Source organism: Lepisma saccharinum, chromosome 1, assembly GCF_977018435.1.
Source record: "Lepisma saccharinum chromosome 1, izLepSacc3.1, whole genome shotgun sequence".
In the NCBI taxonomy this organism is placed as follows: Eukaryota; Metazoa; Arthropoda; class Insecta; order Zygentoma; family Lepismatidae; genus Lepisma; species Lepisma saccharinum.
In genome coordinates this window covers 84,793,961-84,806,575 of record NC_139229.1, presented here as the reverse complement: position 1 = coordinate 84,806,575, position 12,615 = coordinate 84,793,961, and the positions used below count along the sequence as shown (strand labels likewise).

General features: G+C 38.9%; 1 protein-coding gene across 2 annotated transcripts in view; it reads left to right on the top strand.

Annotated features, from left to right (window-relative positions):
* The window catches only part of LOC145997264 (xaa-Pro aminopeptidase 1-like), a 41,126-nt gene that overhangs the window by 6,526 nt on the left and 21,985 nt on the right, over nt 1-12,615 (top strand). For both annotated transcript variants that reach the window (XM_083134140.1, XM_083134131.1), the window contains exon 4: nt 1,051-1,287. In XM_083134140.1, the coding sequence (XP_082990266.1) occupies nt 1,051-1,287 (237 nt within the window). The remainder of the gene's footprint in view (nt 1-1,050; nt 1,288-12,615) is intronic.

Here is a 12,615-nt window from a genome sequence, read left to right as displayed (position 1 = left end):
ATATGTCGTAAAGTGAACTTAGAACAGAATAATGAAATAGTTGCACTAAGTTACAGGAGCCACGGTAGCTCAGTTGTTAGGGCATCTGACTACCATGCGAGAGATCCAGGTCAAGCAACTCCGGTGCCCCAGCATCGTATAAAGTGGGTACCTGGAGGAAACTGGCAGGTAAAGGCTGCCAGGGCATGGTGCTGATCACATCACCCTCGGCCATGATGATGAAAGTGTGTGGCCATAACTCCACACACAAAGCACTTTGCTTTTTTAACACTTTTAACACTAAGTTACATGGTATTTACAGAAATAGATTGCAGTATTATCAACCCTAACAGATGAATGAAAGTTATTACATAATTGGTAGAACATAGGTTAGAGTATGTGAGAACTTCGTGATGCATCAAACATCATATTTGAAGGGTCAGGAGGAGACCCAGGTAAGTCAATTTTCTGTCACAAGTGAGGTAATGGTCTCGTTTTCTGCCATGTAGATGCTGTGCTGGACTTTACAACGTGCTTTCTTTCATTTCATACACTTGAGACTTCCATTCTTCAGAGCATATGTTTTTCTACCTTTTCATTTACGTGCAATAACGTTTTGCAATTAAAATTTCATTTTCTGGAGTGTGAGGAGTGTGTCCCTATCCTGGGCAAGATCTTTTCCATCCTTACCGATTTCTTTTAGGTCCATCTCAACGTTATCGTTCCCTCTTCGACTTGGTCTTCCTACTGGTCTCTTACCATCAGGTTTCCCAGCAAGAATCCTGTATACACTTATTTCCTCTCTGATTCATGCTACATGGCCTGCCCACCTAAGTCTTCTTGATTTAATTATTCCAATACATAATATCTCGACATGAATACAAATTATGTAACCTTCTCCACTCACCTGTCTCCTCATCCCTTTTATGTCCAAATATTTTCCTAAGAATGTTTTTTTTTTTCAAATACTCTTAATTTATTGTCCTCTTTTAATGCAATGGACCAAGTTTCACATCCATATAATACTACTATTTCTGAAAGTTGCCATTCTATTTTTTTCTTTCTTTACAGGTGTCCCAAGCACACCAACTAAAGGAACATGGTTGGCAAAGACCTTGCCTGCTGGATCCCGTGTTGGAGCTGATCCAATGCTCCTTGATTACAGTGAGTGGAGGACGCTGTGTGACGAGCTGCATAGAGGTGGCCATACACTTGTACCTGTGCCTCTGAATCTCATTGATGCAGTTTGGGATAATAAGCCTTCCTTTCCGAATGGGATCATCGAGCCCTTAAGTGTGAAATATACAGGTAGGTATGACTAATTAAGTTTTGTATTATTTTTCTTGTAGTCTACGGTTGTTACAAGCATAAAAACACAGTTTTTCATTGTGATGTTTCAGGAGAACACACACTCCCTTCATCAGACGTTTATTTTTAGTTTGATTGATGAACGGTTAAGTTTTGAATACAATAGAGGAAATAACAGAGGTCCAAACTACACAGAATGGGAGAAAGAACATATAAGGCTGGGGAAAGAAGTTCGTAGTTTCAAGATCTGGATGAGAGAAAACAACATTTTCTTAATAAAATCGGAGAAAGAAAATAAACCTGTCCTTATCCGAATTAAGGACTGTAAAGAAAAAGTGGAAGAATGTTTCAAAGTAAACAATTTCACAGAAAGCTTTCAAAACCCTATAACTAAAATAATGAATATACTCTCGGTCAGTATAATCTTCTGTGGTGCTCATGTTGTTGTCCATATTGTCCCTTCATCCATCTCACCATATCATCATCAGTCCTCATCTTTGCGATTAGCCAAAGGTGGCAGAAAAACAATGTAATACTAACTGAAAAAAATTAAATCAATCCAAGAAAGCCATAGCCAGAGCTACTAGGGGTCATTTCATAGTTGATGCAGCATTCTTCATGCTACTCGAAGAAGTGCATTGCAAATTAGCATATTTCTGAGGTACATTCAACAATCGTTAGCATGCTCAATTCAGTAGATGCTAATGTAAGTTCAAGCTCTGAGGTGCTGAAAAATTATTATCTACATTTGGTTCAACTCTGTAAGATAACAGGATACTGTTCTGAAATACATTAGAATGCTCGATATTCTTCGGAATTTCATTAAAGCCGAGCTTATTGGGAAATGGAGTTTACATCTTTAATCATTTACGCATATGTTCTCCTTTTGCTGCATCAGGGGCAACACCTGTGCTACAAGTGCACGTCTGTATGTAGAGGAAATGATGAAATTTTATATGTTAGGGCCAGGTATTTATGGAAAATTCTGCAATGGGCTCTAAGGCAAAGTAACCGGTTTAGAACCGTATTTTACCGTATCTTATTAGTTCAAAGCATTGACATTGGTGGCGATTAGACAAGCACCCCCCCCCCCCCCATACACACTTTTTGTCCCTGCACTATGGTCTCCGAATTCCATTTTAAATATGATTCTTTCTATACCGCGTTTGTTACAACCTGTTCCGGTTCCCACGCTAGTTGCTCCCTGGCTTTTCTCGGTGCTGGGGAAAGTCAAAGCCAGGCAGCCAATTAAAATACGCAACGTCGCAACAGCGTCTACGTAAGCGCCTCTCTTCTGGCTTCCATTCGCTCCTCGCTGCCCAGCAGACGATTTTTTCCTCGTTTCTCATTGGCACCGAAACTGTCGAGCGCTCCCTAGCGTGGGAAAGGGGACAGGTTGTAACAAACGCGGTATAATTGCAGTAAGTAGAAAGTAAGCTGTCCTCCCTCCCCCCTTTTCGCTCAGTTGCTCAGTTAATACACCTAATCACCGCTACTGTGTGGATACATTTTTAAACAACATGTAACAAATGCAAGTGAACGAAACACTGCAGAAAACAATATACCGTATTTACGCGTGTATAATGCGCACTTTTTTCCAAAATTTTTGCCCTTCAAAACTGTGGTGCGTATTATGCACGGAATAATTCGGACAACTAAAATGAAATCACGCATTTTTTTCACTATGTCACTGCGATAACATGTATATATCTACAGATTGCCTTTCTTTAGCAGTAATAATTTTAAAAAAAATGCGAAATGGCCGTTTTCCATGAGTTGTCACTTAGTAATGGAAAGTTTTGCGACATCGAGAAAAGCAGCACCCGTTCTGGCGGCATTCAAGCACGCGCCTCCCGTCACACGGTAGACGTATCAAGCGGTATTTTTCGCGGGAGAAATAACTTCCACAAAAATTGTTTTCGCCTTAGACATGGTCATGAACAGAGATCGGGCGAAAAATACTTTTTTTGCACTCATTCCCTTCAGTAGCACTCTACCGCTCGCAAGTTTGTCTGATCTAAAAATAAACACCAGACCACGCTTCAGTTATATCCAATAGCACTTGACCTCTGCCCTCCCCTCCCCCAAGCGTACCAATGTTACCCGCAGCCGACGGCTGCTACCCAACATGCCAGGCTTGTTTTGCCATTGTGATTTCGTTTGCTCTTGGATACACGAGAAGAGATCGAATATGCTTGGATGTTATTTTAAATCGACTTTGTAGCGTACAACTTCCGGTAATCGCTTTCATTCAAAACGTATTCTTTGTTCCCTGTAACACTTCATAAAGAAGTGAAACTGTTATAGATAATCAAAGCCACATAGGCCACCTAAAGATCGTCAACACTCTTAATGCATTTTCATTAAGGTTTCCGCAAAAGTTCACTTCGATCTTACTTGCATCATAACTCCCGTTTACCACTTTCTACATTTTCATGACTGTGCCGATGTCCTAATATTTGCCAAAAGTGTTCCGTTGGCAGAGTGACTTCTCCCTCTTTTCTTCTCAGCAAACGTTTAAGGGGGGGGGGGGGCAATGCCGATTGTCTTCTTGATCGTGTGTGCACACAGGCTGATTACAGGCAAGGGTGGAAGTGGACCGCTCTTTCTTTCCTTTGACTTCTAAAATGGTCAACCAGTTCTGGATGCATTCTTCAAAACGAACAAAAACCATAGGACAAGTATAAAAAAATGCCCCCCTACCTAGCTTTCTCCGCCACTGGTCTGCACGGCAATGTAATAATTGCAGAATTCAGGTCCTATTTTTTTCTTTTTTTAATGCTATTGTATTGAAATATTGCCCGTATTATTGTCTGTTGCAAGGTAAAACGTAAAGAAAGGGTTTATTCTTTCTTCTTCACACAGCTGATAAAAGTTCAGCCTTCGACAGTTGCGTTATCTTTGAAATACGGAGGATTTTCCCTGACCACCTGTTGCTCGAACTTCCAGCCGGTCGCCTTGTTTTTACGCTGCAACTGGCGCCAGTGTTTTGTCTAGCGTCTGCGAAGTTGTCGCTTGTGGATAACAGCAATGACTCATCAAGCGCGAAGGCAAGTCATTGTTTTGTATCTCGCAAAGCTGTTTTGATTTGACGATAACGAAATTCGATCTTCAGGAAGAAAAAGAAGAGTTAAAACAACTTCATGTTCTGCACCTTTATCTTCAGAACCTCAATGTGTAAGCTGCGAACGATTTTTAAAAAAATGCTCAATGTATAAGCTGACACCGATTATCGTCGATTAACGTGAGAGTAAATAAAGATCTCCCGTTTTGATATCTGAAAATGCGCAGGTTTCATAAAGCTTGTTTTGGGTTCATTTTATGCTTTTGGGCTAATCGGGACTAAATATACAGTTTCACTTTAGTGAAATCTAATTCTAAACCAAAATGATTATCGAGTGCGACACTGTTCAATGTGTCTTAGAATACGCATTGGGTGCAAATAGATCGCAAGTTGCCCGTTTCCTTTTTCAGCCTGGCTTACAATGCAAGTCGAGGAAGAGGAAGGACTGCTCCCTGGAATGGGGGAGGGGGTGAATTAGAAGTTGGTCGAAGGAAGGAAAACGTGACATTTTTACGACGTATTTTACACAGCCGAACCAAAACGAAATTTACATCCCCTTTTTTTGTGCCTAGAAAGGTGAGATCTTCCGAGAGATCGTATCTTACCAGTTCATCTTGTAACAGACAATGCTCTAGTAGACCCGTATTAAATCCAACATTCATTCTGCCCGATTATCTCCTAATAATCGTTTTTGGTGCAAATTCCAATAACAACCCCTTCGAAATAACTACCTTTTTCCTGGGAACTATGAAAGTTCGTTGTATCGAGAGTTGACTGTAACAAATATGAAGGTAAAATAATTACGTCAACACTTACCAAATAGAAATAATTACTGTATATTTACTGCGCTATTGCGGCTTGACTCACGTAAATAAATAAATATAGTTTACACTTAATTTCGTCATTCACTCCCAGTTACTGATACAAGCAGTCTGAAATGTCCTCACTTCCATCCATCTTGTTCGATATTCCCGTTACCTTAAAACTTTTGATCATCATTTCAAGGGAGATGGAGTTCCATGCCTCACGAACCCATTCACAAACAATCGGCAGCGACACACGTTTCACCCTCCCGCTTGGTGAGAGTTCATGCTGCCTTGATGTCATCCATCTATTGTAAGCATCACGCACTGCGACCTTGAACGGGTGGTTGATAACTTTGCTCCCTCCTCTCCTATGAAAAGCCCAACATCTGGAAGTTCAAGGTCGCGTGGTGAATGCATCAGCTACGAAAGCAAGGAAAAGATCGTTTTTATGATCTACTGATTAATTTTAAATGAAATACGTAAATGTTAGTCAGACGCTAAGGAAGCCATTTCTGGAACCTGAATTGTACTGCGCATTATATACGAGATATATTTTTTTGTTGCTTTTCCTCATCAAAAACGAGGGTGCGTATTATACACGCACGCGCATTATACACGCGTAAATACGGTAATACGTTCTCACCAATATCATAAGTAGAGCTCTGAAGTTGAGGAAAAATCCTTTTTTTTCCTAGTGCCCGAAGACGAGGCCCAACATAATATATGTCTTTATTTTGGGCTATTGTAGGCCTGAAAAAAGTTGGGTTTTATTTGTCCTTTTTTGGCGTATGGGTCCTTTTTTAGCATTTTTTAAGGTCCTATTTTTTTTTATTTTTTTTTTTTTGCTGCTGCGGCTGCAACTTCACCTTGTTACGACTAAGTTTTTACTGCCCATTCTCAATTCGAATCATCATCAGTTCATCACCTCATAAACATCCTTTCTGTAGTAATGAAATAAAATAAATAAATAAATATATTTGAACCATCCCTGAAACTAGAAAAAATATTTTTGGATGACTGAAGCAGGTACGGTACAAGGTCCTTTAACCGTAACTTGTCTGGAAGGTCGCACTGTAAGTGGCAACTTTCTCTTGTTTTGAAGCTTTCAGTTTTTTTTCGCGCTGTGTGCTCCATACCACCAGAATTTTGTATATTTTTATTCATTAAATGTGTAATTAAAACTGAAGTTATTAATTAATTTGGATCACATTTATATGTCTTTTTTTTCGTTTTTAGGTCCTTTTTTGACATTTATAGGTCTTTTTTTTTTGGCAATGTATAGGTCTTCAACTTCCGAGCCCTAATCGTAAGAAATAGAACACATAAATTTAGGGAAACACATGACTCTGCATTAAACTACATATCTCCTTAACCCCTGATTCGAAAGACACGAAACAAAAACCGTTCTTTAGAGGAAATCGTGAACTATGAATTTGGTGTAATGTCTTTTGGTCGTAAATTACATGGTTTCTCACATATTTGCTGGTTTTTGTGTCGGAAACCTACTTTTACGCTAATTCTAAAAGTTAAATAAAATATTTGAATCATTCTAGTGCCATTATGATTATGGGTAGCTCTATAAAACAAAAATCATAATTTGGCAAATTTTCTGATCTTTCATTTTGGTTATCTTGACTTTTTGTGTACAATGCACCGTTTTCAAGATATTAATGTTTTTTGTTTTTTTTTAATTTTTAAGGTTAATTTTTGCTGCCATTTTCAAAGATGATGGATTTTCCTCAAACATTTGGATGGTGGATTTTTAGTATATTATTCACTATACCATTCCGCATAATCTGGCACAAAAAACATTTGTGTTGCAATTATTTCCGGGTTAGGCCATTTTTTCCCTTTCGTTTCCTCTACTATAAGTTTCAATTTTGAGAAAGATAGTTCTTTATCGTGGTTGTTACTGGAAGAGTAAGAAACAAACAGAAGGCTGTACAGAATGCAGAGAATACTGGAAGCTAGTGTAGAATTATCAACGAGAAGGAACTTTTCGAAAGCACTTGATTTCAGATTTAAGCACATTCCTGAAACATAGAACTTAATCAGGAAATTTGGAATATAAATCATCTTCGTACCCGTTACAGAAGGTAATCGCTGCATCTGAAGTTGTCGGTAGGAAGGAAGAATTGCTAATATTATCTATGCCTTTCTTCAGTTGAAAACAACCGAAACATTTAAATGCCCTACACCTTCCTCCGTGGCAGTTTGAGGTGCGTTATTGTTAACTAACATATTAAAATCAGGTATGCAAGATCAAGAGACAGAAGAAAAGCCAAGACATAGCACTTTTTATTTAAGAAAAGAATAAATGGATAAAAATGTCCAAGCAATTTTTGCATTAATGTTTCACATGACAAATGAGATGATAATTCTGACTTTTTTCGGGTCCCCTTAGGTTTAGGGCTCCCGCTTGCCTTCATGTAATGCCTCTGATTTGACGTATTCATTCAAATTATAACGTCAACTAGAATATAAAGCCAGATAAAAACAAAATGTTTTAATTTTATTGCCCACAAAAATTAGCCTTTTCTATTTTTCTCACTTCTGTTTATTACGTTTTTCATATCAAACTCAAGGGACGCGAGGCCCAGGGTGGTCGCTCACCTCGCCCACCTCTTGCTACGCCAATGGTTATACAACATCAAGGCACCTGCAACTAAAGTGAGAATCATAGAACTTCAGACCTTCTGTAAACAAAAGCACGTGTACCCTAACAGTGTTGCAAACTTATGGGAAAAATATAATCCACATAGCCTACAAGGTGTAAAAACATTTCCATTTGTCAACAGATGCGGAATAAGCAGTGTATCACTGATGACCTGTTGAAAGTTATTGAATGTATGTAAAAAAAAAAAAAAAAAAAATTAAAAAATGTACATCTTGCCTGGTGGTCGACTTTCAGACTGAACACCGAAGTTCCCTGGCTCGAATCCCGGCATGGGTGTTATTTGTGAGTGTCCCTTCATCAATTTCATCTGACGATCACTCATTCTCATCGTCGGGATTAGCCAAAAGTGGAAGAAAAGCAACGCTAAATTAAAAAGAAATCAAATACAAAATTGACATCTTATCCCCCAGGAGTAAGACGGTTCCGTACCAAAGGATTAATTTTCTCTCATATTTTACTAAAAAAAACCTTGCTAGAAGAATGTGACACATTGAGATAAATGACGTTTTGAAACCGGGGTTTCTTCATTAAATTTATTTGACGTTTGAAAGTGTTATGATTTATTATTATAGATAATGAAAGTAAGCTAATACATATGATTTGATTGACTAAATTAATAATTATTAATTAGATAAAGTAATGAAACTAACTCATTTGATTTGATTGATTTGCTTTATTTTACTTCCCCTGTTGTGCCTCTTATGGCTAATTTGCGAAGATGGGGATGAATGATGATGATATGATGAAATCGATGAATGGATATTCACAAACATTCATGCCCAGGCCACGATTCGAACCCGGGACCCCTGGCGTCGTAGCCCGATGTGCTAACCACTCCGTCACGGGGGCGGCTAACTAATTTGGAATTCAAATATCACCTATCCCTCATCGTCTCGTAACTAATGACAAATGTGCATGTCACAACGTGGTCGATCTACACCTCAATGTCACACATTCCAGTATCCTCCAGAGTGTACTTCAACATATCTAAAGTTACTTCATCCAAAAACACACTCGTATGTCCTTTTTATCCCGTTCAAAAATGATGGATTATGCAGAAAGACACCAAGGGAAACTAAAACGGCAACTTAGAGAAGCATAAAAGTGGGAAAAGAAGACTGTAGAATACAGAAATATTTTGAGGCAGTCACATTTTATTGTACGCTACATATAAAATAAAATGCATATTTGCGGGTGAATTTTCCAATATTGTCACATTTTTCTTCTCTCTTGTTGAGAGGTGTTCATTTTAAATCAACCTCCCTCACCCTACGGCCTGCCCTCCTTCACCCACAAAAGTATTCCGGAGTGTGAGGATGTCACCATCCGGATGGTGAACACCTCTGAATTATAGATAGACTCCTGCGTCCCACCCCCTCCCCCATTCCGGAGGATCGTCACTGACAATGTGAAATCGCACTATCATATGCCGACATTCGACATACCACTTCTGTTTTCTGCATTTGACTTAGTGAGAAGTATTGAGGTTGGCAACAGCCTAATAACGGATTTCTTCCGCATCATGTAGTCCGTTCTATGAAAGTACGCTAATGGAAGAGAAACGTGTAAATTACATTGGATTATACATTTTAAAATATATTTTCATTAAAAGGTTTCTATTTATAATAATAATACGTGATTATTGTATAAATTACAATCGATCACGTGAACAGCAAGAAAATAGCGCCAGTTTCGAACATGGCGACTTCCATGCGTGCAGGAAGGTCTCCTGTGTTTTCAGAGTAGTCATTCGGAAATACAGCCGTTTGAAAAGTGGCAAGAAGCAGGTTGTTCTTAACGTTTATGTGACGTTGTGTCGGGGCTATCCTGAGCAAGCAGTGAAGTTGGTGTCCAAGTGTAATTGTGTGTCTGCGTCTTTGTGTTTTCGGTGCGGTGAAACAAAGGAAAACGACCGGTCAAGTTGTGAGTCCCGCGAAAAAAACACGTTGTTGCTCGTATAAACAAGTACACCGATTTTGAGATAAGTGCAATACAACATGAGGTGTTTTCATATTCTTTCAATCAAACAGCCGTCTTGTGCACTGTGGGGAAGATGTTGATAGCGATGATTGTGACGATCTTCCCAATTTTAGCAGTCGGCGTTAAATCGCCTCTTTTGCCACGTTGAGTTCCTTTTTGGGAAGCAAATTTGACAGACCGTACTCTGACAGGATGATGTCTAGCGCCGAAAATGCCCTAAGTTCAAAATGGAACTGCTGAATCAAGGTAAGAAAATACATTACTTGCATGAGACGTGCGTAAATAATGCGCTTATTATCACCTTCTTGTGCACGAGAAACCGAGAGAAAGATAAACAATCTCTTTTTATTCCCCGGCTTATCTTTGTTTAGCTTCTGCTAAAACTGGCGGTATATTTGTTGCACAAAGGAGAAAACAATACTCTACATGTCAACAATGTTGGGCAATAAAGGCTTGAATTTACTGAAACGAATCTCTTACTCTCTTGTATAACTTTGGCTCTGTCATACTGAGAGAGGAGGGGGGAAGAGGGGATCTGTTAACCCAGTGTCAGATAATTGGGACTTTTGGCGTAGAAAAATATGTTCATTCTTGAACAAGAACACGTATTTAATCACTTGTAGAAAATTTATTATACTTCAATGTGTAGATTATCAGTTAAAATAAGAATACGTTTTTCCATGTTACGTAAAATTAAAGGTTGCGAGTGAGCAGCATATGATGGCCGCACCATTCACGGACAGCTGGCGCGGAGTGATATGTTACTCGAAGTGATACGGTTGTTTACAGAGGGTCGGAAGGTTCGTGATTCTTACTTTAGCATAAATTCAAATGTATCCATGCATAGTGAAATATAATGTTCGTTGGCAACACTGACAGTAGTGCTTGTGACTGACTGCAGGAACTGCATTGAGTCTCATGTGACTTCTTAGTACCTGGGTAAAGAGAAAAACCTGGCAAGTATTGAGGCCTGTGGAGGGAAGCACGCTTACGCAATCGTCCAAACACCTGGCTTGACATGCATGTTGCATATTATTGTAGGTGCTCCCCCTTGTAGACTGGTTTCTTCTGGGTCTCATGCAGGCCTCTGCTTGTAATCAAAGGTTTTTTCAGAATCATCATCATCCTTCGCCGTTTCCTGCCTCTGGCTGGGTCAGCATAGATGTCAAGCCTCTCCATTTTCTTCTGGTCTCCTAACACTCTCTACTGACATCTTGGTCTTCCCCTTTGCCTTGTTTCCCACTCCTAGTGCATTGTAAGCTCTTACTGGCAGTCTTCCTGCATCCATCCTCTTCATGTGTCTGAACCATCTCATCTGTGCCTGATCTATTCTGTCCTGAAGATTCACCACCCCCTCTGTCTGTCGTATTTCCTAATTCTATCTCTTGTAGTTTTCCCCAATATACTCCTTAAAAATGTCCAAGTATCAAGGTAAAAATACTTAAAATAAGGTAAATTGTAAAATCTGGGGAAAATCTACATTATTCTCTATTGAAATCATAGTCACCAAAGGTAGAAGGAGTTAATGTGCCTCCCTGATGGTGTAGTGATAACCTTGTCACCTTTTAACCAAAGGGTTCCAGGTTCGATACCCGTTGGAGGCACATACTGGTTCGGATCCCACTTTAAACTGTAGGTCCAGTCCCTATTAGCCTTACTGTGCATAAAGTGGACTTAAAAAACACCAACTCAAGATGATTTACCTGCTGCATTGCATCAAATAGGTAGGTTCAATGCTCAGGATTGTCACACTCCTTTACCCTCCTCTGATGGATGGGATTGCATTTTATTTAGGGCTGATGCTACTTTCAACCGATACCAACACCCTTACCGATTTCCACCTATACCTTGTAACATCGTTCCTCGGCATGGTTAAAAGCAAGAAGTTGTTCGGACCAAAATACACCCCAGAGGATAAAATATACCGTGATGAATTTACGTCGAGGAACCATGTTAAGAGGTTAGTTGCTGAAAACAAGATATTACATCTTCCCCAGTAACAATTACGTGAGGCAATCAAAATACTGAACACTCCCGTAACCACGAAATCCTGCATTTGCCACTTAATAATTATAACAAGCTAGCAATACTTCAAAGGAAATAGTTTGAGTAAGATTCACAAATCGATTTATTGTGCCGTAAGTTGACAAGTCATTACTGTAAGCATTCAGGAATACATTATATTTCAACTTTAGAATTTGTTTGTACAATTGCTCATTATTGACATTAAGATATAAATCAACAACCATGTAATCCTTTCATAAAATATAAATATCTGAGCTCCAAATCTTAGCAAGGAGTGCACAACAAACATATGTATGAAGACAATTAAGAATGGTTAAAATTGAGTGAAACTGTCTTACTAGTAATCATTAAAAATCTGCACACGTAGCAAAAAGCTAATTTCTGCCTAAAAAATAATCTAGCCTTTAGATGCTCGTGAAAGGATATTTTTTATGGTACTCAAATATAACCTGAATATTTCAAGAATGAAGATTGGCAACGTCACCTTGTAAACGATGTTCTTTCATTTGAAACTTACTTCTTCTCTTTTTACGTATCTCGTCAATTTGGCAACATGGCACTTTGCTCTTTGCAATCAATGTTCTATGACCAATACAAGTTGTAGATAATCAGGTCCAAAATGTTGCACAATTTTTGCAGCACTGTACATTCTACTCACTAGAAATACAATGCACTGTTTGTTCATGTAATGTATATCACAATTCGTTTTTTTCATACCTCAAATTCAAATCCGTGACGTAGTTGACGGACGCATACGTAAGGTTCCCGATGCATCA